The sequence below is a fragment of the Pseudochaenichthys georgianus genome, chromosome 8 (genome assembly GCF_902827115.2).
Source record: "Pseudochaenichthys georgianus chromosome 8, fPseGeo1.2, whole genome shotgun sequence".
NCBI classification, from domain to species: Eukaryota; Metazoa; Chordata; class Actinopteri; order Perciformes; family Channichthyidae; genus Pseudochaenichthys; species Pseudochaenichthys georgianus.
The window spans coordinates 23,963,426-23,987,687 of record NC_047510.2 but is presented as its reverse complement, the minus strand read 5'-3'; the positions used below and the strand labels follow the sequence as shown (position 1 = coordinate 23,987,687).

At 40.7% G+C, this 24,262-nt stretch overlaps 2 protein-coding genes and 1 long non-coding RNA gene across 4 annotated transcripts in view; all 3 read right to left on the bottom strand.

Annotated features, from left to right (window-relative positions):
* tbc1d16 (TBC1 domain family, member 16) overlaps positions 1 to 14,647 on the bottom strand; it is a 28,136-nt gene extending 13,489 nt beyond the window's left edge. For both annotated transcript variants that reach the window (XM_034088398.2, XM_034088399.2), the window contains exons 1-4: positions 14,560 to 14,647; positions 10,692 to 10,898; positions 8,797 to 8,959; positions 5,374 to 5,670 (exon numbers count right to left, since the gene is read on the bottom strand). In XM_034088398.2, coding sequence (XP_033944289.1) covers positions 5,374 to 5,670; positions 8,797 to 8,959; positions 10,692 to 10,866 — 635 coding nt within the window. In that variant the 5' untranslated portion in view covers positions 10,867 to 10,898; positions 14,560 to 14,647. The remainder of the gene's footprint in view (positions 1 to 5,373; positions 5,671 to 8,796; positions 8,960 to 10,691; positions 10,899 to 14,559) is intronic.
* A 1,319-nt stretch (positions 14,648 to 15,966) lies between these two features.
* LOC117450568 (lysosomal alpha-glucosidase-like) lies at positions 15,967 to 21,939 on the bottom strand. Its single transcript, XM_034088400.2, has 15 exons — positions 21,825 to 21,939; positions 21,563 to 21,681; positions 21,258 to 21,389; positions 20,943 to 21,053; positions 20,744 to 20,857; positions 20,308 to 20,392; positions 19,954 to 20,071; positions 18,763 to 18,896; positions 18,415 to 18,566; positions 17,965 to 18,113; positions 17,722 to 17,863; positions 17,048 to 17,146; positions 16,481 to 16,645; positions 16,153 to 16,305; positions 15,967 to 16,055 (listed from the first exon to the last, which is right to left on the bottom strand). The coding sequence occupies exons 1-15, from the start codon at positions 21,937 to 21,939 to the stop codon at positions 15,990 to 15,992; spliced, it is 1,854 nt and encodes a 617-aa protein (XP_033944291.2). The 3' UTR covers positions 15,967 to 15,989.
* Positions 21,940 to 22,064: 125 nt separating this feature from the next.
* On the bottom strand, positions 22,065 to 23,087 carry LOC139434255 (uncharacterized). Its single transcript, XR_011643633.1, has 3 exons — positions 22,928 to 23,087; positions 22,649 to 22,723; positions 22,065 to 22,143 (listed from the first exon to the last, which is right to left on the bottom strand). It is a non-coding gene; the product is annotated as an uncharacterized lncRNA (long non-coding RNA).
* Positions 23,088 to 24,262: the final 1,175 nt, after the last annotated feature.

Here is a 24,262-nt window from a genome sequence, read left to right as displayed (position 1 = left end):
AATGTATTTGATTTGTAAGCATTTAAATCTACTTTGTATAGATATGTTTGTATTGATCAAAAAAATACTTGGATTTAATGCTGTAAAACAACCCTTTAAAAACGTCCATAATAAATAATACAAAGTGAAAGAAAATACATTTATTTTCCCCAATTTATTTTTTAATGATTAAGGTTTGTTTTCTTATCGGTTACTTTGAAATCTCCAGTACTCGGATATTAATTAGAATACAATACTGTAATGACTTGTAGACAGTATAATACACTGAACAAAAATATAAATGCAACATTTTGTTTTTGCTCCCATTTTTCATGAGATGAACTCAAAGATCTAAAACATTTTCTTTATACACAAAATAACCATTTCTCTCAAATATTGTTCACAAATCTGAAAAATCTGTGATAGTGAGCACTTCTCCTTTGCCGAGATAATCCATCCCACCTCACAGGTGTGGCATATCAAGATGCTGATTAGACAGCATGATTATTGCACAGGTGCCTTAGGCTGGCCACAATAAAAGGCCACTCTGAAACGTGCAGTTTTGCTTTATTGGGGGGGTCTGGGGGGGTCCGAAAACCAGTCAGTACCTGGTGTGACCACCATTTGCCTCACGCAGTGCAACACATCTCCTTCGCATAGTTGATCAGGTTGTTGATTGTGGCCTGTGGAATGTTGGTCCTCTCCTCTTCAATGGCTGTGCGAAGTTGCTGGATATTGGCAGGAACTGGAACACGCTGTCGTATACGCCGATCCAGAGCATCACAAACATGCTCAATGGGTGACATGTTCGGTGAGTATGCTGGCCATGCAAGAACTGGGATGTTTCAGCCTCCAGGAATTGTGTACAGATCCTTGCAACATGGGGCCGTGCATTATCATGCTGCAACACGAGGTGATGGTCGTGGATGAATGGCACAACAATGGGCCTCAGGATCTCGTCACGGTATCTGTGCATTCACAATGCCATCAGTAAAATGCACCTGTGTTCGTCGTCCATAACATACGCCTGCCCATACCATAACCCCACCAACACCATGGGCCACTCGATTCACAACATTGACATCAGAAAACCGCTCACCCACACGACGCCACACACGCTGTCTGCCATCTGCCCTGAACAGTGAAAACCGGGATTCATCCGTGAAGAGAACACCTCTCCAACGTGCCAGACGCCATCGAATGTGAGCATTTGCCCACTCAAGTCGGTTACGACGACGGACCGGAGTCAGGTCGAGACCCCGATGAGGACGACGAGCATGCAGATGAGCTTCCCTGAGAAGGTTTCTGACAGTTTGTGCAGAAATTCTTTGGTTATGCAAACCGATTGTTGCAGCAGCTGTCCGAGTGGCTGGTCTCAGACGATCTTGGAGGTGAACATGCTGGATGTGGAGGTCCTGGGCTGGTGTGGTCTGCGGTTGTGAGGCCGGTTGGATGTACTGCCAAATTCTCTGAAACGCCTTTGGAGACGGCTTATGGTAGAGAAATGAACATTCAATTCACGGGCAACAGCTCTGGTGGACATTCCTACTGTCAGCATGCCAATTGCACGCTCCCTCAAAACTTGCGACATTTGTGGCATTGTGCTGTGTGATAAAACTGCACATTTTAGAGTGGCCTTTTATTGTGGCCAGCCTAAGACACACCTGTGCAATAATCATGCTGTCTAATCAGCATCTTGATATGCCACACCTGTTAGGTGGGATGGATTATCTCGGCAAAGGAGAAGTGCTCACTATCACAGATTTTTTCAGATTTGTGAACAATATTTGAGAGAAATGGTTATTTTGTGTATATGGAACATGTTTTAGATCTTTGAGTTCATCTCATGAAAAATGGGAGCAAAAACAAAAGTGTTGCATTTATATTTTTGTTCAGTGTATAATACAGTGATAAGTGGTTGTTGCTTCATTCTATGGCTCCTGAGATATATTCCTTTCATCTGAAGTAAAGCATGAAAAAGTCAGGACGGTCGGCAGAAGTTTCATAAACTCCAGTTAAACTCTGAAGAAACTTGTTAAGAAGCTTGACGGAGATTGCTGTGGATTTCTCTCTTTGCCCTCTCCCACCACTCTCCTCTTTCTCCCCCTCTTTTTCATCCGCTCTTGCTCTCCCATATGCGGTTCTTTCTCTTTGAATGATTCCAAGTGACATGTTTCCAGTTCCTGGCCCCTTAACAGTGTCAATTAAAGCAAGGGAGAGAGAAAGAGAGTTTGAGTGGGTTCCAGGGTTTTGGCTGCTGCTCCGCTCTCTTCAGTCCTCTAATCCGGAGAGCTGACATTCAGCCCAGCACAACAACCCCGGGAGCACTGGGAATCAAAGGGCTTCACACAGTCTTTAGTCAGGGAAGGGAGGGGGGGAGATATTTGAGAGGTGGGCAACACCGAAAGAAACAATATTGTGAAAAAACTGAGAGAATGAGCAAGAGGAAAGGATGCAAAATAAAGAGGGGAAGGAATGGACAGGTAGAGGACAATCAAAGGGGAAGGGAAAATAGACAAAGAAGAGGACGAGTGCCCGAGACACTAACAGCGAGTGGAGCACAGAGGAATGGAGGAGGAGAAGGACAGAGTAAAGGTTAGACGCTGTGAAGCAGAGAGTGCTGCCAAGTCACACACTGACTGCACTTACAGCAAGCTGGGGTCTGAGAGTGGTTAGAAAGGCCTAAACACACACTCTCCCTCTCCCTGTCACACACTGACACAGGCTCACACATTCTGGGCAACATGTCAGGCCAAATAGCTGCGTGAGGAAACGGCCACGGAGGGAATCATAAAGTCAAACGGCCGTGAGGTCCGACCAGCAACACAATCACTGTCCAGATGGCTCGCCTGATTAGTGAAGAGTCTCTGGAAGCACTGAGGTTTTTGGGTTTGCAGATTTCGGGACTTATTTTGGGCCATCTGGGAAATGATTAGACATTCAGACTGAGAGCTGCTTTAAGTGGATGAACCCATCTTGATCATTAGATGCCACCTACTTGAAGTCATCTACCTGCTTTCACTGCAAAAGGCACATTCAGCTGTAGAGCAGTAAGCCACCATGTGGCCTCAGAGTGGAAGTTATCTCTCATGGAATCAGTTTTCCTTTTTGGCTCCACCTTGTGGTAGCTTAGAGTAACTGAAAAAAACAACTTAATTGTATTAACTTTTAACAAGAAACCATTATAACAAAGGTCTATGACAGCTTGTTATTTACGTTCCCTCAGATATCAATTACTGACGTTTTTGGTCTGAATGTATCATCATTTTCATATTATTATTTTTGGTGGTAGCAACTGCAGGAAAAACATACAGAAAAAAAGTGTTTTTCTTTAAATGCTAAAAAAATGGTATGTATAGAAAATAAGTTAGACTTTTCTCTGAAATTGAAATACCAGTTCGCAAGTGTCAAGTAGAAACACGTTTTAATTCTTCATGGTAAAAATGTATGTTGTTTAATTTCATGTTGGTCCACAATACATGCCTTGTGAAAAATTGTAAATACATAAAATATTGTGCAACAAATGCTTTGTTATTTGACAGAACATGACTGGAGCATCTGAAAGCAAGTCTTTAGAGCTCCAACAGAGATAATGCGCTTCTGTAATTAAATAATTTCAAAAGCAACTTAAAACGGTCCAGTAACACCAGATAGTTGTTGCTTCAATTGTTGGTATATCTTCTAGAAAAACTGCAAAATTAAGTGTTGTCAAAGGAAATAAATGATGGAAAAAAGCAAGGATGAATAGCAGTTACAAAGGTATAGACTTACATAACAACTACAATTCCTTGTTTTTTTACGTTTCTTCTCTAATGAAAAGCTATCGTGGCAGTCAGGAAATGAGGAGGGAAATAAAAGAGCCTTACAGTGCAGTATGAAGTACTCGGCTACCAGAATGCAAAGCACATCTGAAGTTTTGATGATATTTAGGACAGTGATATAAGTAGAAGAAAGCCAATAACAAATATATATTTGACCAACACTGGGTAACTAAACATAGAATAAACTCAACTCTGCCTTTAAAAGGTCCCCTATTATACTGTTTTCATCAATGTATTATAGCTCTCAGATATATACAGAACATGTCTCTGAGGTGTTTGGCTCGAAATACCAAACAGATCATTGTAGCATCCCATAATCCCCTCTGTTTTAGCCCTGTTTCAAAAGTGCTGATTCTCTGTCTGTTACTTTAGATGAAAATAAGGAGCCACTCCCCACGCCCCTCTGAGAGATATTTGGTTAAAAATAACACATTAGGAACCTTTTCACCCCCAGATAGTCCCTGCTAGCGAGGCAGTACTTTCCTAAGGAGGAAATGGTTCGTGGGTGTGTCGGCCACACTCAACATTTCTGATTGGCTGGGCGAATTGCAAACCACGCCCGTAAAACTCAAAAAGTTTTGTGAACCCAAAGCAGAAGAAGAAGTGACGTCAGCGGCTTCATTTGCCTAATCCTTCCTCAAGGGCTGCATCTCACTTCGGTTAAATTAAATCCTTGCTTCCCTCACTTGCGTCGTTTCCCTGCGACTAGTCCCTCCCACCAGGGAAGCATGGAGAGATGCAAGGAAACCACGAGAAGCAGGGAAATTAGTTTTAAGAGCAATGGGACGTCCTTTCCTCCGGAGCGTCACGTGAAGCGATGTCCGTTTGTGATGACTCCGCACAGCTGATCGTCTGACAGCAGCCCTGTCCCCGTTGTTTTCACAAACACCCCGCCTCTGTTAGTACACATTTACTGACACAAACATTTGTACCATCTGTTGTAGACCCCAATAAATAAAATCAAATAAGAACTCCTTCTCAAAAAAGATAAACGCCATTCTTAAAATGTATAAACGAACATTAGTTAGATTATCATTGATTAGAGTGCACAATAGAAATAAAATAAGAGCAGAAAAAGAGATATGTTAACTATCAAAACCCAGTTAGATTAACATTCATTGGACTGCACACTTTGTTTGTTTGTGTGGATATATAGCACATTAACATTTTAATAGCACTTAATGACTGACTCAATGGAAATGACAATAAATGAAAATGTAAAACGAAAAAAGTGATCATGAAAATGTTTCCAATAAATGAATAAAATGATTTTTGACCACTTTGTTACCTTGGTTGGTGATTGGCTAATGGTTACACAAGCCAACAAATCGTTATGACATCATAAATTGGCCAAAATCTGATCAGCTCATTTTCAGACAGGTTTTTATATAAATGGATCAGGACAAAAAGTGAGTGAATCTTTTTTCCTGAAACTTTCAGAATCTCTTTACACAGAGGGGACACATGTTTATGTATAAAAGACATGATAAAGTGGATTTTGCATAATAGGTAACCTTCTAAATAATAGCAAAAATCGTTAACTAATGCAGTTCATTTCGACCCACTCACTGACCTGCTCTCACTGTCCAGGAACACGGAGCCGCTGCTCTCACAGAGGGCCTCGCTGACGGGCGACAGGCAGAACGGGGAGGAGAACGTGTCCGAGTCCGAGCCCATGGTGCTGTCCCGACTCACTTCGTCCGACAGCTCGCAGGAGCCCTCGTCGCCCTCCTCCCCCGCGGAGGGCAGCGGCTGCTGGTGAGAGGAGGGGTCCGCTCCGGCCTCTGCCCCCTCTGTGGAGGTGCTGCTGGTAATGTTCCTCTCCTCATCCTCATCTTCCTCCTGGGCTGCTGAGTGACGGGGATGGGGTCTGGAGGGGATGGTTGGTTTAAAGCATTATTAGCTCTATTTCTAATTCTTATCTAACACGTGATTTTTCTGATATGGAAATATATGATTCTATTTAAACATGGTTTGCAATTAAACAGATTAACAGTACAGTGACAGATTTGGCAGATTAAAAAGCATTTTACTCTGGGCCTAGCAGGTACAAAACTAAAGAGGGGCTTCCAAATCCGGCAGCACCAACACCTGATCTGCCGGATTTTGAAGCCCCTCTTTAGTTTTTCACCTGCACGGCCCAGAGTAAAATGCTTTTGTGAGCACAAACTAGAGGGGAACAGCAAGCACCAGTGTGATTTTGGTGACGTTGTGACTATCCTGGCCAAAATTACAGGGCGCGCTTCAAAATCCGGCAGCTCTAGCAACTGCACTGCCGGATATGGAAGCCCCTCTTTAGTTTTTCAACTGCTGGGCCCAGAGTGAAATGCTTTTGTGAGCACAAACTAGAGGGGAACAGCCAGCACCAGTGTGATTGTGGTGAAGTTGTGACTGTCCTGGACAAAGTTGTAGGGGGGGGTGCCATATCTGGCAGGAGAAATACCTGCTCTGCTGAACATGTTATAGAGAACAGTGCAGATCTAAAATAAGGAACATTAATAGTGTGATATAGGCACAGATATAAGATCAATAATACACTTTATTTTAGGGCACCTTTCAAAGCATTCAATGTCACCTTAAAATACAATAAAAAATCAAATATGAGTGGCATTACAATACAAACATGTGTTGAGTAGGAAACCACAGAGGAAAATTACATTCAAAGGAGCAATTAAAGCGAGTGAAGCTAGTTTGAACACATTATCTTTTAGGCTTGATTGAAAAGAACACAGTGTCTGACATGACCATATATGTGATCATTACTGTTATATCATTGCTTACTATTCGTGGTTATCAGACACTTAAACAACAGAGAAGGTTTTAAGAAATAGGACTATACTGACAAATGACATATTATCCTGTCATTGTCTGTTCTGTAGGAAGGAGGAACATAGCAGAGTGGGACTGCACTCAAAAACGGAAGTTTGTTCCAATACGAAGATTGTGACTATCTGAAAAGTGTCCTTAAAACGAGCCTCCTCGCAATTGTATGCACATTATTTATTCAGCCGTTTTCCGTTTAATCTGATATTGGAAATATATCATTCAAAAGAGAGAGAAAAGCTTATTAAACTAGACGAACGCTCAATACAGGCGATGACGTCACGTTTGCGCGTCCCCGCGAACAGGGCTTCAATCTACGGCACAACACCGGCTCCCGTCGTTCACTTAAAAGAGCTCACAGCTCCTCATATCTGTTCAGAAACTGGACAAAAGTTAAACAAGTGCAAACCACAGACTGTCTGTGTCATGGCGAATACAGTCGCTGCTTTATTTATGTCTGTATGACGTTGTTGTGAGCGTGGACGGAGCAGCTACAGGTTAGTTTAGCCTGATGGATCCGATTCCATTCAGAAAACATGCATTTTAAAAGCTTTTCGCCTGCCGTCTTGTCTGCAGACTTGTCAAAGCGTTAATTCATGGTTTTTACTAACTGCTATCAGTATGTAGTTACTTCGGCATCAATTTGAAACGTGTATTACAATTAAATCACGGTCAAATATGTTCATTTTGTTGTAGTTGGTATCTCCCATTGGATTTACATGGAGATACGCCCCGCCCCCTCTCAGCGCGTCTTGTTTGAATGACAGGAGCAAACACTGCTGATAGCCGCAGTGAAACTCGAGCGATTAGAGCGATGCGAATATTGGGTAGTCTACCATAGTATTTACATGGAGATTGGCCCCTTAAAAACCATGTATTAATAAAGCATTTATTCTGTTTTTACTCCTGTCATTCAAACAAGACGCTGGAGAGGGGGCGGGTCGTATCTCCATGTAAATCCTATCGGAATCGGATCGATCAGGCTAAACTAACCTGTAGCTGCTCCGTCCACGCTCACAACAACGTCATACAGACATAAATAAAGCACCGACTGTATTCACCATGACATAGACAGTCTGTGTTTTGTATATGTTTAACTTTTGTCCAGTTTCTGAACAGATATGAGGAGCTGTGAGCTCTGAGTGTGTGCTAACAGCTAACGGCTGATGTGTTGGGCCAATCACGAAGCGTCATTTCTTGACTGGTAGCAAAAACAACCAATCACAGCAGTGCTTCTATGGCTGGCTCTGTCCAATCACAATCAAGAAGACGTTCTCCCTAAGGAATACCCTTTCCGTCCAATGTGAAATGCTGTTGTGTTTTCTGAAATGCTGTTGTGTTTTGTGAAATGCTGTTGTGTTTTGTGAAATGCTGTTGTGTTTTCTGAAATGCTGTTGTGTTTTGTGAAATGCTGTTGTGTTTTGTGAAATGCTGTTGTGTTTTGTGAAATGCTGTTGTGTTTTCTGAAATGCTGTTGTGAAATGCTGTTGTGTTTTGTGAAATGCTGTTGTGTTTTCTGAAATGCTGTTGTGTTTTGTGAAACGCTGTTGTGTTTTGTGAAATGCTGTTGCGTTTTGTGAAACGCTGTGGTGTCTTGCACTTCAGGGCCACCGTAGCATACAATACAAAACAGGAATGTACAAATCTCCTATCACAGGGAAGGATTTAGTGAGTTTCAATAGATTTGGGGAATATTTGGTGAATACCTTTGCCAAGAAGTATAATACATGAGAGATGTTCATTGGATTACATATTAAATTATTATATTACATTTCATTTGGCTGAGGCTTTTATCCAAAGCGACTTACAAGAAGTGCGAAAACCATAGAGATTCAAACTGCAAACAACAAGGAAAGTGCAGAGAAAATAATACCATTTTGTAGTAATATCAAGTGCTGTAATATACATTGTAATTCTGAACAATGATATCATTGTTTTCTTTAAGAACCCCTATCCAAAATGTCTAAATGCATACATAACAGCAAATAGCAACAAATGTGCCTTTAGTTATTTAGGACGCATTAGAAATCTAAGTTAATTGTATTGGGTCTCAGTGGGATACTATGTAGTGCTCTTTAAGAGAAGCATTATTAATGATCACAATAATAACATGCTTTTTGTGTGACCTGTTAAAGACATTGGCGATACATGTTTAAAGAAATGGCTTCCCTACCGTCGGCCTCGGCGGCGTGCGTTCCTGCGTACAGGGGAGCTCTCCGGCGTGATGTAGCGCAAAGCCTCCTCGTCCTGCCTCTGGATGCGGGAGTTTGGCACCCAGGTGAGAATCAGGGTGGTGCCCAGGCTCTCGTCCTTCTCCGTGTGCACGCACAGGTAGCCTGCAGGGGGCAACAGCAGTTCAGGTAGGAACAACGATGTTTGGAAAAAGTCAGGTAGCATATGAGGAAATGCCAAAAGTATCTGGCAGCTGCAGCCCTGCAGATAAACACACAAAGGGGTGACGACACACCCTGAGAGGGGAGTAACAGCCTTACACTCACACACCAAACTGGACGATCACATGAGATAAGAGATGGAGACAAAGCTGTGAGCGGTTATACCAGAGCAAGTTTAAACAAGTAAACCAGCAACACAGCCCACTGATGCTCATATTTAAAAACACAAGGATCGAATCACACATCCTTCATTTTAAAAAGCCAAATAGACAAAATCTATTTTAGTGTGTTTAGACAGTAGAGTCAGGAAAAATAGGTAGAATATATTATTGTATTGAATATATTAAAACCCTATAACCCAGGGTAGACAGCCGTACACATGACACGTGATTCAGATTGATTTTAAATCTTATCTTAGAAAGCTTGCCTGTTTTTGGATCCTGTTGTATTTTTGAATTTTTATTTTAATAATCCAGAATATTTGATATTGTTTAGTTTATATTTGATATATTATTTTCATTTAATTTGTAATCGTTGATTCACTTTTCCACTTTAAGTATTTTAAGTATTTTATTATAAAGTCTGAACACACTTAATTTCCCAATTTGGGACCAATAAATTCTATCTATCTATCTATCCATCTATCCATCTATTCATCTATCTATCTATCCATCTATCTATCCATCTATCCATCTACCTATCCATCTATCTATCTACCTATCCATCTATCTATCCATCTACCTATCCATCTACCTATCCATCTACCTATCCATCTACCTATCCATCTATCCATCTACCTATCCATCTATCCATCCATCTACCTATCCATCTATCCATCTACCTATCCATCTATCCATCTATCCTATCCATCTATCTATCCATCCATCTATCCATCTACCTATCCATCTACCTATCCATCTATCTATCCATCTACCTATCCATCTACCTATCCATCTATCCATCTACCTATCCATCTATCTATCCATCTACCTATCCATCTACCTATCCATCTACCTATCCATCTATCCATCTACCTATCCATCTATCCATCTATCTACCTATCCATCTACCTATCCATCTACCCATCTATCCATCTATCCATCTATCTATCCATCTATCCATCTATCTATCCATCTATCCATCTATCTATCCATCTATCTATCTATCCATCCATCTATCCATCTACCTATCCATCTATCTATCCATCTACCTATCCATCTATCCATCTATCCTATCCATCTACCTATCCATCTATCCATCTATCCTATCCATCTATCCATCTATCTATCTATCTACCTATCCATCTACCTATCCATCTACCCATCTATCCATCTATCTATCCATCTATCCATCTATCTATCCATCTACCCATCTATCTATCCATCTATCTATCCATCTATCCATCTATCTATCCATCTATCCATCTATCTATCTATCTATCCATCTATCTATCTATCCATCTATCCATCTATCTATCCATCTATCCATCTATCTATCTATCTATCCATCCATCTATCTATCCATCTATCCATCTATCCATCTATCTATCCATCTATCTATCCATCTATCCATCTATCCATCTATCCATCTATCCATCCATCTATCCATCCATCTATCCATCCATCTATCCATCCATCCATCTATCCATCTATCCTATCTATCTATCCATCTCTACCTGGGTGGTGCTCTGCCAGGCCGAGCATGGGCTCTGCAGGGTGCACGCAAACATTATTTTTGGAGAAGATGATCTCGCCGTCCAGGCCCGAGCGCAGTGATGAGCCTCCAGGGTTAAAGGTCAGGAGGTCGGAGGCCTTGGAGGAGGCACGCCGCAGGAGCCGACCCAGAGACATCTCCTCAGGCACCGGGACACTGGGCCCATCCTCTGGATATTTGGGAGCAGAAAAGGGAGATTGAGGCAGGAGGGGAGGTCAGAACAGGCATCTGATTGTTAAAAAGGGAGGGAAGGCCAAGGGAGGGGGACATGAAAGAAGTAAAGGAAGCGGGTAGATAATACTTTATGACATTGTGACACAGCTTGGCTCTACAGGAGAGCTCACTTTCTCACCTACACCTCACCTGCTCTGTCACATGTGTCCCTGTATTTACTGCAGTGTCCTCTCTGCAGCGTTAACCCCCCTCCCCTTTCCCTCGCTCCACACCTCCCCTCTGCACTTGTTCAGCATTTTCCTGTGACACATTTTCTTTGCCTATGGCCTCGACCTATGAACAAATTCACAGGTTCTGTGTGGATACTGTACTAGTGTGTACCCAACGCGTCCCACCTTTTGTAAACAACCCACACACCTTCCCGTGCGTACACTACACACACAAAGACAAGTGCAAACACACTTCACTTCATCCGTGTGAAATTGGTAGCAGATAACAGTAGCCGACAGATGTCATCAACAGAAACACTGAACTGCGATCGGCATGGCACCACGACACCGGTGTTCAGCTTGTCTGCTTCAGAGAGAAAGTATTGTGCGATGAGACAAACTTCAAGGAAATCAAAAAGAAACACAGCTCTTCTGATGTTGCAGTAGGTGTTGTTAGGGTCTTTTCCCTTTGAAAAGACTTGAAGAGAATATTACTTTAGAGACTCAAAGCTGTTAAAGCTAATAAAGTCAAACGTCTTTAAGCTCCTGGTCGTTCACCTCACACATTTACTCTTATCTCTGACATGCGTCTCTATCTTTTGACCCACTTCATGAGTGTAACCCTTTATATATACAGTCCATGGTGTAACCTTGTTTTTTTTGTTGGCTGAACATTGACATGTACTCCCCACTCCATCGAAGGAATGTTCCCTCCCTTTTCCTCAGAGGGCATGTTTACCTCGGCCTGATTGAGCAAGCACCCCACTTCCTGATGCCAGGCCCCAGACAGGAAGTCTGCTGGCACGAAATCCAGGCCTGACCTCGGAGAGGGGGCTTACTGTAGGCCATCATTTGGTTTACATTAAAAAAGGTGTGGGGTGTCAGATTGTGGGTGTTTTAACTATTATATCATCAAAAAAAAAAAAGTGGGGTTGAAGTTTTTTTGTAGATAATAACCTTGAGCTCCTTAGCGGATTCAAATCACAATGTCTGAGAGCCCAAGGTTATGTCTTAATTTCCAAAATCTATATATTCAATTTAAGATAATATGAGGCTGGGCAACATGGCCACATCTTCTTTCCCGATTTTCATATTTATATCTTGTCTTATCATATCTTGATGACGATTCCACCATATACCAAGGGCTGTGTGCCAACTGCTTCACATGACACTATAATAATAATCCACTTGTAAATAAGCAGGAATTAACGTACACACCGTCCTCATATACTCTGACTCTGCATTCCTGCATCATGACACTGTGAAAATAATGCTGAACCTAATGACAGGCTGTGATCTTACACATGACACACAGCTGTTTCCAGTAGCTTCATAACAGCAATAACACACTGTATTAGGGCTGAACGATTAATCGATTTTAAATTGAAATCGCGATTTTAAATGATGCAATTATCAAAAAAAAAATTATTTTTACAATAAACTTCCGTTGGGTCGCTTAAAAACAAATATCGCAATCGCAATATGTGTCAGAAAAATCTTAATTAGTTTATTTCCCCAAATCGTGCAGCCCTACACTGTATTCGCTTGGCTGCTATGCAGTGGGTATTTTGGTCCGTATGTGATTACAGAGCCACTCAGGTCAGTTTGATAGGGCCAGGTCTGTCTGGTCTCACACTCCTCTCTTCTCCCCTCAACTTTTATGCTGTCAACACCTCAGTGAGCTCAGAGACAGCCTCTCCTCGCTGACCTTTCACTATTTCATTAAATGAATAACAAGGTAAGGACACCCTAAAGTTTAGTCTAACTCTGGTTTGCTATATTTCACTTTTCAGTTCGCCTGACTACAAAGTTTGAACAAGAACTTGAAACGTACACCATGGAAGTTCAGCTGTGAGTAGAGGCTGCCAGGCTCTCAGCTTCTCATCTCTGGGCTACATTAATTAAGTTGTCACGCTGACATTTGAATAGAGGAGCTAATACTGAAACCCCTTTACATCTGCGCTGTATACCAACAGGCCTGGGGCAGCTGAAAGGAGACCAGCCCCAAATCCTGACAAACAAGGCTCTTGTGAACTCTGCAAAGGCTGGGTAAGCTATGAGGAAACTTGGTAACGAGTGGACACAAACTATATTTATTTGAGAGGTGTCCCACTTAGCACAATGATCGGCAGATTTGAAGGAGTCCTTATATTAAGTGTATGTTCATGGTACATTTCAGAGTAAAAAAGAAAAGAAAAGAATGTCAATAAATGGATATATTCAAACCCCAATATCCACAAAAAACGTACAAGTTTTAAGTGTGTTTTAAACTGGATTTGACAAAAGCGTTTAAGATCATTTCCACACCTCTTTTACAAATATAGCTTAAAGTATTAAATACAAGTCAATGCAAAAACACCCCAACTGAACAAAAGTATAAGCATCAAAATATACTTGAAGTGCCAGAAGTAAAAGGACTCATTCTGCAGATTGTCCCATTCTCAAATAATATATAATATTATGTTTTGATTATAATTATTTATGCTTTAATGTGTGATCAAATCTGGTAACGGTGTATTCCTTTGTATACTGCAGGGTAGCTTGTGGATTTACTCCAGGTGTAACTAAAATCTTTGATTGTGTTGATTATATTTTACATCATCTAATCCAAATCTGCAAAGTAACGAAAAGGTATTACATAAATGTAATGGAGTAAAAGTACACGATTTACCTCTGAATTGTAGTGGGTGGAAGCACCAGGTAGCAATAATTTGAAATACCTCAACATTGTAGTAATTGAGTAAATCTACTCAAGTCAAAACACCCCAATTGACAGCCTTACAAATCCACATAAAATAAAGCTGGATAAACTCATGAATTGAAACTATTTAATATTTAAAAAATATGTTGTATTGAGCTGTATTGTACAGGGGTGTTGAGTTTACATTTAACTTTCAGTGCATAGGGTGAATTTAGGTTCATAGTGTTACTGCTCCTATAATAAACAGGCAGGTTGATGGCCTCTCCATGTCTGGGGGATATGCCTCAGTGTGGAGACAGGCTGTGAGACAGGGTGTGAGACGGGCTGTGGAGACGGGCTGTGCAGCAGAGGCGTGCCATGATGATGGCTCCATCAGCTATCACTACACTGACAGACAGCATCCGCCTGACAGCAGTGGAGGTTGGGACAAGGCTTTTGCCACCACAGCACTATGTACACACTGCCCCACACTCAGATACATGTGTGTATTTGTCCCGAGAAGCTATCTGTACCATCTTGAGCATAAATATTTTAGTTTAGCTGCCTAGACCACGGCCGAAATCCTTTGCTCGTTGCATGGTGTACAGGTTACTTTTAAGTTTGTTCAAGCTAGCAGCAGCGAAATACAACGGTGTTACATTATTTGCTCGAAACAAATAAATGTGTAATTTATTGGATGTTGTCATACACCTGTTTCTAGCAGGAGACATGAATGAGAAGCAGAAAGGGGGCCAAGCGACTCTCACCTTCAGCCCTTCTGAAGTCTATAGCCCGCCTCGGACATGCATCTCACCGGGCAGCCGAGCAGCATGTACCGGCGTCTTTTCACCGCCTTTTTCCCGGATTTAGCCCAGCTGTTACGGAGTCTAGTCTTGTTTGTATCCCTGTGTTTTCCGACAGTGACACCACACGTTTGACTGCTAAGCTTTCGACAGCAAAAATAACACTTCCGGTTGTGACTTTCAAAGTAAAACCTTCTTTTACGAACCCTGTGCTGGCGCTGTAAAGGAATTTATGACGCTTTAATTTGAAATGTAATTCCTTTTATTACCTGGTCATGAATGTCTAACTTGACTAAACAGCTTCAGACCAATCCCCCCAAATCCCCCCAAATCTGCTGCTTCCGGAATGATTTTCCAATCACACAAACCAGGAGTTTTAGATTTGGTATTGAAAACATTGTGGGACAGTAGGGCTGACGGCATTTTAAAACATAAAGACATAAATGTATAAAAAAAAAAAAAAACTATAGTCATCAACCTATCCTACCTTAAAAATCGTATCCTCTTTCATCACAAGTGACGTTTTAAAGGTCACTGCTAAAGCTTGCATGATGCAGTCCATCATCAGGACCAGAGCTGGAGTCAGAGCATCTCTCACACCGCTGCTGGAGGGTTTACCTTTCCCTTAAACTGTTCTAGTTCAGGCAATAATACATCATTTATTTTCTTGCTAAATTAATAATAAGCGATCCTACTGCCTATGACATCGAATTTCGTTTTTAGTTTCGGATTTGTTGTAGATTCGGCTTGGAGAATAATATATGAAATTCCCCTATTAAAATGTACAATAAACAATTTATATATTTATTTAACACATGATCCTGTACAATGATGGTGGAGTATTCACAATAAAAACAGTATGTTATATCTGAAGATAGAACAGTGTTCTTGTAAAAAAACATTTCTTTGTTCCCTTTTAACACTTTCATTTTGTCAAATTATGTTGATAAAAACATATCTGTAATAATGTAATGTTTTTTTGATGAGCGCTCAAATGCAGTGATGTGGGAAATTCAAATTAATCTCGACTCATTTGTATGTATCTGCATTATTAGTACAAAGGTTTACAAAACTGATGTAAAAAATACAGGTATATATATACATACTGGTAAAAAAAGCCATTAAAGAATTGAAATATATATATTTACAATACATCAAATTATCAGCAGAAAATTTAGGCTTTCAAGAAAACATAAAATGTCAAAATGATAGCTCCCTTTTTTTTTTAAAACTCCTCCTTACAAAGCAGTTCTTGGATAAAGAGGTAGCATAGCGGAAGGTGCATCGCCGGGTCTGGGATGGTTGGGACAAAGCAAAGAAATGCAGCTAATCTTTCAGCAACAAGGAAAAATACCAAGGCTCCCTATGGTTCTTGGGTAATAGAGTTCAGTGCATCAGAGAGCCCATTGGACTGTAAACACCGTTGACATGGGCAAGGCCAGGTTGGTCACTGTTAGAACCTGCGGGAAGTGAAATAAAAAACATAGCTTTATTTGGTAAAAAGACATTAGGCAATAGGCATAATGAGTCAATTGGGAGAAATCACAGATCATTTACCTTGGTGTCACTGCGGTACATGAAATCCCTGACTTGTTCCCCATTGGCTAACACGTATAGGGGTGGGGAGGGGACCCCGAACACCTGCAGCCCTCCAAGAACCAGACCATCCAGAGCCCCATTAAGCCTGAGGGGATCACTCACCACCTGACACTGAAGACATTAAGGGATCATTTATTTTTTAGTTTTAGTCTAAGTATATTAGATCAAAGTAATGTCAAGTATTGAGTTGAGTCCCTTCAATTTTGTGTCAAGTAGTAGTGCAGTAAAATGCTAACTATTTGCTCATCAGCTTTCCCAATGCAAATACCACTCGTTCCTTTCCTACCTGTCCAGCCATGAAGATAACGTAACAATAATTTCCCGTTTCAAAGGTGTCGAGACTGTCCCCGTCATCCCAGAACAAGTCTCCCCGGGCCCAGCCTCCTGCTGACAGCGCCACCGTCAGGAAGAAAGGGTTTCTGCGAGAGGCTGTCGTTGTCAAAGCAGGCTCCTTCACAACAAAAGGCAGAGCAAAGAAAACATTAAAGATAGTACAAACAAACAACATGTGCTCTTCTTTCCAAAGTGTTTCAGCTAGTTTTCAGCTTTAGGAAGTCAGTCAGAACACATGACAGTTATAGTTGCCATTTGATCATAGGCGCCATGTCACAGCCTAAAGTCTAATGTGACTTGTTTGAATACAGGGGTCACAATTGTCTTTTCAAAAATGAGAATGTTCAATGATTAAATTATCTTATTTTATGTTACACAAGCCTCAAACTGTATTCTGCTAAAGCAAGGGCAAGTATAAACAGGAATTCAAGCTCTTGTTTAATCAGTTTTAATTTGTTCCCACTTGGTTTATTAACAATTAATCCACCAAATGTGTAATAAGCTGCATGTTGGCACCCACCTGCTGGGGGATTATATGTCCTTCCCTCACATGGACGTTGATGGTGTCCAGGGGGGCTGGCAGGAGCAGGTACTGACCCTTACTGTAGAAAGGCTGACCCTAGAGGGCACAACACATAAAGCTTATTTTACAATTAAAGCTTGAAATACCGAGGGCACTTGCAAAAGACAGGGTAGTACAATACTAAAACCATACGTTTTATAATTGCTTCTTTATTTAATATAACATTATACCGTTACTTTCCTTTCACAAAATGAACCACGACACTAACAATAAGGAAGATCTTGGATAGATATTAATGAGAACTGTTTTGTTAAATCATACCATATAAAATCATTTCAAAACAAGTTTAAATTGTATTTTTAAATGCAAGGTTCTTCAAGTGTGCTGAAAGTATCTCAGTATTTATTTTAATCTGCTTTTTACCTCACTGTTCTAATCCTTTAGTTTTATAAAAAGCCTTCTACGGTTGCAAACTAGCAGTCTCTCTGAACATGTTATCGGACACCTGTTTAAAGTCTGTCTCTGTTCCTATCAAATAAACCATAAATAATAAATAAATGACCCGATCCAGAAAGGAAAAAGGCAAACACTTAAGTCACGTGTTACTACAGAAAACCTCAAACATGGTCTTTGACAGTACACAAACAAAAATGTATTGAAATTGAGCTCACATTGTACAGGCTGTACCAAGTGGCAGGGGGCAGGTAAGCAGCCAGCTCTTCTGCCCCCCGATCTAAGACTGCGCTGATGAGAAGGGAACTCCCCCAAAGGAACTGTCGGTCTATGGTCTGACAGTTAGGGTCAGTGGGAAACCTAAGGAAGTAGACAAGGAAGAAAGAGAAAGATAATGTTATAGAAACTGAACCACGTTGTCTTATGTTGACAATAGGGAATCCAGAGGAGAAGACACATACTCCACAAAGAGTGGCCTGGCTACAGTGTCAGCAGAGGTGTGTGCATGATGGAAGAGTGTGTAGAGGAAAGGGAGAAGGGAGTAACGAAGGTTCAATGCACTCCGCATGGCTGCCTGGGCCTTCTGCCCAAAAACATAGGGCTCCTGAGGCTGGGGGACACATAGAAACACACAGACAATGAGAAGATATAGAGTTACATCTATTCATAATACATGAAACTGATGGACTGCTCTAGACACAGTGCAAACACATTCAAGGCTTTCTCTGACATCTTTAAAAACATTTAACATAAACAAAGTACACTAAAGTTAACTTAATGATTTGATGGTGTTTTTATGAATTGTCCTGTTTCCAGAAAAAGCGCTCTATAAATAAATAAATGCATTAATGAAGCACACCAGTTAACAAACAGACATAAACATGAGAACAAAAGCAGTGTCTCTGTCTCACAGCGTTTGGCTTGTCATTGTGGTTCCTCATAAATGGGTAGAAGGCCCCGAGCTGCATCCAGCGTACACACAATTCCTCAGTGGTGTTCCCGCCAAAACCACAGATGTCCGCCCCCACGAGGGGAACCCCGAACAGGCCGAAGTGCAGCACAGCTAGAGGGGGAATAGGTTCAAAAGGTCAATCAAAAACAATCAATCCGTGAATACATCAAAAAAGATTTAAAAATAATGTCTCCAACATACATGGCCCCATAAGGCCAACATCCCACTGAATAATCACATTCATGCCAACATCAGTGACAGTGTAACAACACAATTGAATGACTTTTCAAAAGCTACATGACCTCACCAGGGATGGAGTATCGGAGCTGCTCCCAGTCACTCCGGACATCTCCTGTCCAGACTCCAGAGAAGCGTCCGATGCCAGGGAAGGAGGAGCGAGACAGGACGAAGGGTCTCTTCCCTCGTACCTTCATGAGAGCGCTGCAGATGACAACCATCACCGGGATGAATACAGAACAAAAAACAAAAGCCAAAGAAAAACTTGGCCTAAATATTCTTTGGTGACCTCCAATATATGTCTTTCAATTGTTATATGCATGTTCTCAAAGAAAGGCTGTCTTCTGCAGTTTGAATTTGAATGAGCTATATAGCTTTAGCTCTACTAAAAGATAAAACATGAATAACGATCTTTTCAATTTGTCAAGATATTACCTTTTTTGTTAAATGTGTTAACACTGTCCTTTTAGAGAAGATGTCTTCCATAAAATGGCCATTATTACCCCTTTTGCTGCTATTCCCGTACTGTGTAACTCAAAGATAAATAACAAAGTGGAAACATTTGTTTTGTGCCCTAAACCTGCATTTCTTTAAATAGCCAGCAGGGGGCAACGTCTCTCTTTGCAAAAATAAGTCAATGAGATCAAATTACCCACTTGAATTATTACCCCAGGAAACATATTAAACACACTGATACAAGATTAACATACTTCTATCTGTGGATAGATATGTAAATTGTAATCCCTGTAATTTTGCTGTATGATGTCCTTTTGTTGTTCTGTTGTTTATGTTTTTATTTCTTCATGTGGAACCTACTGCTGCAGGTCTCCCTTGAAAAAGAGATCAATGATCTCAATGGGATTTCACCTGCAAATAAAGGTTTTGAATTGAATGGAATACTTCATACTGATATACATTTTGTAAATGAGAGGTAATTAGATTATAAAGAGGATGGCAAATGTGTGATTGAAAAGCCATTACCACAAGGTGCTTGTGTTGTTTTGTCCTATAACCTTTAGCCTGTCAGTGTGTTTTTAGCTATTGAGAGTTAAATATGACTCAACAAATTAATGGTCAGCTTCATCCTCTTGTGTCGATAATGGTTTCAAAGACTACGATGGAGACAGCCACATGGATAGGTGGAGGCTTCAGAAGCTGGAGTCAACAATCTAATGGGTGATGTTACAGTGACTCTGTCCCCTTGTCCTCTCCCTGCAAAACTAGCTCGTCAAAATGCATCAGCACCACTGCATGGTCTCACCTGTGAGTGGCAGAGGCCTCCGTCAGTCCATACATATTGTGCAGGTTGTAGTGAGTGGACAGCTTCTGCTGGGCCGAAAGACAAATAGTTTCCGAGTTCAACTGGCCTCCAACAAGCCCTGTTTGTATAAAAGTCAGGGAGACACACAGGCCAACATGAATGCAATATATTTTGCCATCAGTGATGCATTTATAGTTATTTGGATGGTGTTTGTACATTATCTACACATCTACTTCAATGTATAAACTGACTACAAATGCCTTGAAAAGTGTAATGAATTATTATTATTATTAAATGTAAATGTATAAAGTCTGTATTAATTTCCTGCTAGTAACACTGATCCAATACACCTACTGGGTGTGTAGGGCGGGTTCTCAAGGTCACTGTCAGGACAGCCCTCCACTGAGCCCTGCACAAAACTGGATGGTTCATTCATATCCTGGGCGGAGCACAGGGGAAATACAAATTATTTACTTAATGTGATATTAAGGTGCACACAAACCAATCCACAACATGCCTCTGAACAGAAACCCTGATATAACTGATGTCTAAGTGATAGTATCTGTGGCAAAATAAACGTTGCACTGTTTTGTTTAAAGAGGACATATTATACTACTATACTAGTATATTTATACTTTGTGCCTCTACTGTGACATGTTGAGAAACTCCCTCTGGCATGAACTTTTGGATTAAGCCTCTGCAGACTATTTACATGAACAAAAATCTATATAACACACTACAGGAAAGGGTAAACCCCAAAAATCATACTAGGGCCCCTTTAAATACTCACAATCCATAGACCATCCACAGGAACTTTAGAATGAAAATCTCTGATGCAGTCCTCCCACCAGCGTCCGGTCTCTGGGTTGGTGAAGTCGGGGAAGGCTGTGGGGCCTGGCCAAACCTAGATACACAATATATACATTTGCATGACATACACACATCAAAATGGGACAGAAAAACCATACATCCCCAGAAAAAAGTCTAACCTTCCCTATCAGGATTTGTCCTGTAGAATTTTTTATGAAGACGTCTCGTTTCAGCCCATCATCAAACGGTGGGTAAGTGCCAGGGGGGCTGCTGCTGCTGATACCAGGGTCCTGAGACGGAAACAAAAGCATGACTGACAAGTTAAGAACGTTTTGCTGCCATCTACTGAAAAATAACTGTAATCAGTAATGATTATATCGAGATTTTCTCTACATCAAAACAATCAAAATAACCGATGCATGTGCTAAAGTATTGATTCATAGTTAAATCAGCATTAATAGTTGGTGAGTTATTTAAACATAAATATGTCACACCAGGATAAGGATGTATTTCATGCCACTTTTATGGAACTCGTCAACCATCTGTGGGAGGTCTCCAAATCGCCACGGGTCAAACGTGAACACCCTGCGTTTATTTGCATAGTCCAGATCATTCCACTGCACATCCTGGTGGGAAACAAAGCAAAATAATCTCAATTGGACATCAGTATTGTAAGTATCTGAAGACGTTACAGCAGTTGGACTGATTAATAAAGTGATAATAATAATGTGAACATCATACTGTAAATGCACAGCTGTAATAATTACTCTCATTTAAGAAGGATTTACGAGTACTTTACCATGGGAAATGTTGCATTGTGCATGCGTTGTGCAACATGCCGGGTTGTATTAGATGTCGTGTAACCCCAGCGACACAGATGAAAGCCCAACGACCAATAAGGAGGCATCATAGGATAGCCTGGAGATAGATAAATGGTAACAGCTAAACATATTATGTTGCCTAAATCTACACTTATATCTTGCTAATGTGTGTACTGTATACACCTATTTTTTCTGCCACCTGAAGATGTGTTTCTGAATGTGAACACTGTAAAGACGTACCAATGACCTGAAGGTACTGTCGTATAACACTTTGAGGATCAGGACCCACAAAAACGTACAGGTCCAGGACTCCACCGATAGCCACCCAGGTGAGAGCGGGGGTCGGCTGCAACATCACCTCTGCAGAGACATTTGGAAAGATATTCAGCAATAATAAATATTCCTGAATTGTTTGGTATGGATACAAAAGTGGCCGTGGAACATGAACATTCAGATAGGTACCGATTGCATTGCTGCTGAGAAGGAAAACTCCATGTGCCAAGCCGTCCTCCTCCTGGACTATGTAGAATGGGTGGGAGCCATAGAGGTTAGCATCAGCCTGTAGAGAAAGACAAGTGTCAACATTAACAACTTGATCACACAACAGACAAAGAGGGAGTAAATGACAAAAGCTTGACCCTCTACAGGGGTGTCCAAACTTTTTTCACCGAGGGCCACATACAGAAAAATATACGAAGGGCTGGGCCACTCACTAGAGATATATTGCCTCATAAGTTCAGTTATAAGTTAAAATCAATCAAATGTAGGTAAATGATGCTTGTGAGTGTTGGCAGCTCAGCCCTTAAAACAGAAGCCTCAGATTGATTATAATAAGGAGACATAGGAAGGGTGTTCCAGCTTGTTATGGAAACAAGTCATTGGGCTTTTCTCTTATCAACTAAGATTTGTTAGAAAATGTTTCCAACTTTAATTGACTGAATGTATTAGAAAAAAAATCTTATTAACACATGAATACTACTGTGTAATATATGTTTACATTTATATTTAAGAAGTACAATATAAGACAAACACAAGTTTCATTTGTGGGCCATATTCCATTATACCTTTTGAATTAGCTGAGGACCGATTCAAAATGGTCCGCGGGCCGTAGATTGGACACCCTTGCTCTACAAGGACAGCTTGATTTTCAAAACATCCAAATAATTAGAGATATTACAATTTATTATTAATTATAAAGGTGCCGATTATATTTGTGCTGGAAGAGGGTAAACTTTCCATTTCACCATCATTAGAAAAAAATAAACAAAGAAGAAATATATTATTTTCCTGTTTCAGATGTTGCTTTTTCTTCTCTTGACCCCTTCAGACTGCAAATTACTCACGTGGGGCGCCATGTCTCTGTTCCAGAGAGTGACAGAAGTCTAGTTCAGGTCCAGAAGGAGGGGGGTGTAATGCTCCCCGAGGCCAGACACAAGGGAAGAGGCCAGCGTGGTGGACAGCTGCAGGTACTGGTCAGCAAACAACAGAGGAGCCACCGTGGTATTCATGCTGGACAGGCGGGACACAGAGAACAAACACACATGCACTTCATGAAAATCTTGATTAGGGAAAACACCTCGCTGCTCATTTGGTGCAGTTGTGTTATCCATGACTGATAAGACTACATGAGATAAAAGAACCCTCTGTGACCCAGGCTCTCAATATAAATAGTGGACATAAATGCACTCTCTGGTCACTATTAGGTATATCTTTACAATCTAATGGAAACAAATAGTTCATATATAGTTCAACATCAGCAAAGTACAACATAGGGTGCAACACACTAATGAAAGCGCACTGTGTTCCTTTGTTACAAATGATAGAAAACAGATAAATATACTTAAATAATGTAAAATAAAAGAAACGATATTTACTGAAATGTATAATAGTCTAGCAGGAAGGGCCCTTAGATTTTGTGATACCCCTACCCGAGGTAGAACAAAACACAACAATGATTTTTCTTATCTTTAGGGTCTCCCATTAATGAAATTGATTGTTGTCAAAAAGAAATTTGGGGGAAAAAATGTTTTTTTGGTTGTTCTTTAGAACAACCCCAATCCCTGAAAAAGAGCCAAATTAGACCAGGCCGAATATGGGAAAGTTGACAAAAAGGTAACATAACTTGAGAATCATCACTCTTTTCCTCTTCTGATTTGCTGAGGTATGAACCAGGAGGCTGTCCTACATCACCAAATAGTCAGACAATTATTTACCTAAAAAAATACCTGAATTATAGTCCCCTAAACTTAGCTTTAGTTTAGACGGAAATTGTACTTTTTGGTAATAGGAACATGGCTCAATCACTTTTCTCTCATTTATCAGAAAAACAGAAATCCCTAAAAAATATACCATTACTGAATTGTCTAGGGTGCTATTTAACACTAACCAGTAGTTGTATGGAAATATCTGGTACAGTTATATTGTAAATGATATTTCTTTAGACATAGGTCTACCTCTTCTCTGATCAGTCAAATTCCGAATGAGGGATAAGTGGCATAATAGCCTATACGTTAAGAATGCTCACTCTGAGTCTGATGGTCATCACATTTGGAGAGGGAAATACCAGGTGGCTGAACTACATCACCAAATAGTCAGAACAAGAGTAACATAATAAAATGAAGTGTATTTAGTTCTAAATTGCAAGCCTCTAAAACATAGGTGTAAATAGTACAGGTTTT

Bases quoted from the DNA above. Each gene is read 5' to 3' on its own strand.
- LOC117450568 (XM_034088400.2), bottom strand. From the start codon at position 21,939: ATGTTGCAGCCGACCCCCGCTCTCACCTGGGTGGCTATCGGTGGAGTC. The intron at 21,054-21,257 runs GTGTGACATATT...TTTCCGTCTCAG, and splicing joins TGAAATACATCCTTATCCTG to GACCCTGGTATCAGCAGCAG. The intron at 20,072-20,307 runs GTAGGTGTATTG...TTATACAAACAG, and splicing joins GAACCCGCCCTACACACCCA to GGCTTGTTGGAGGCCAGTTG.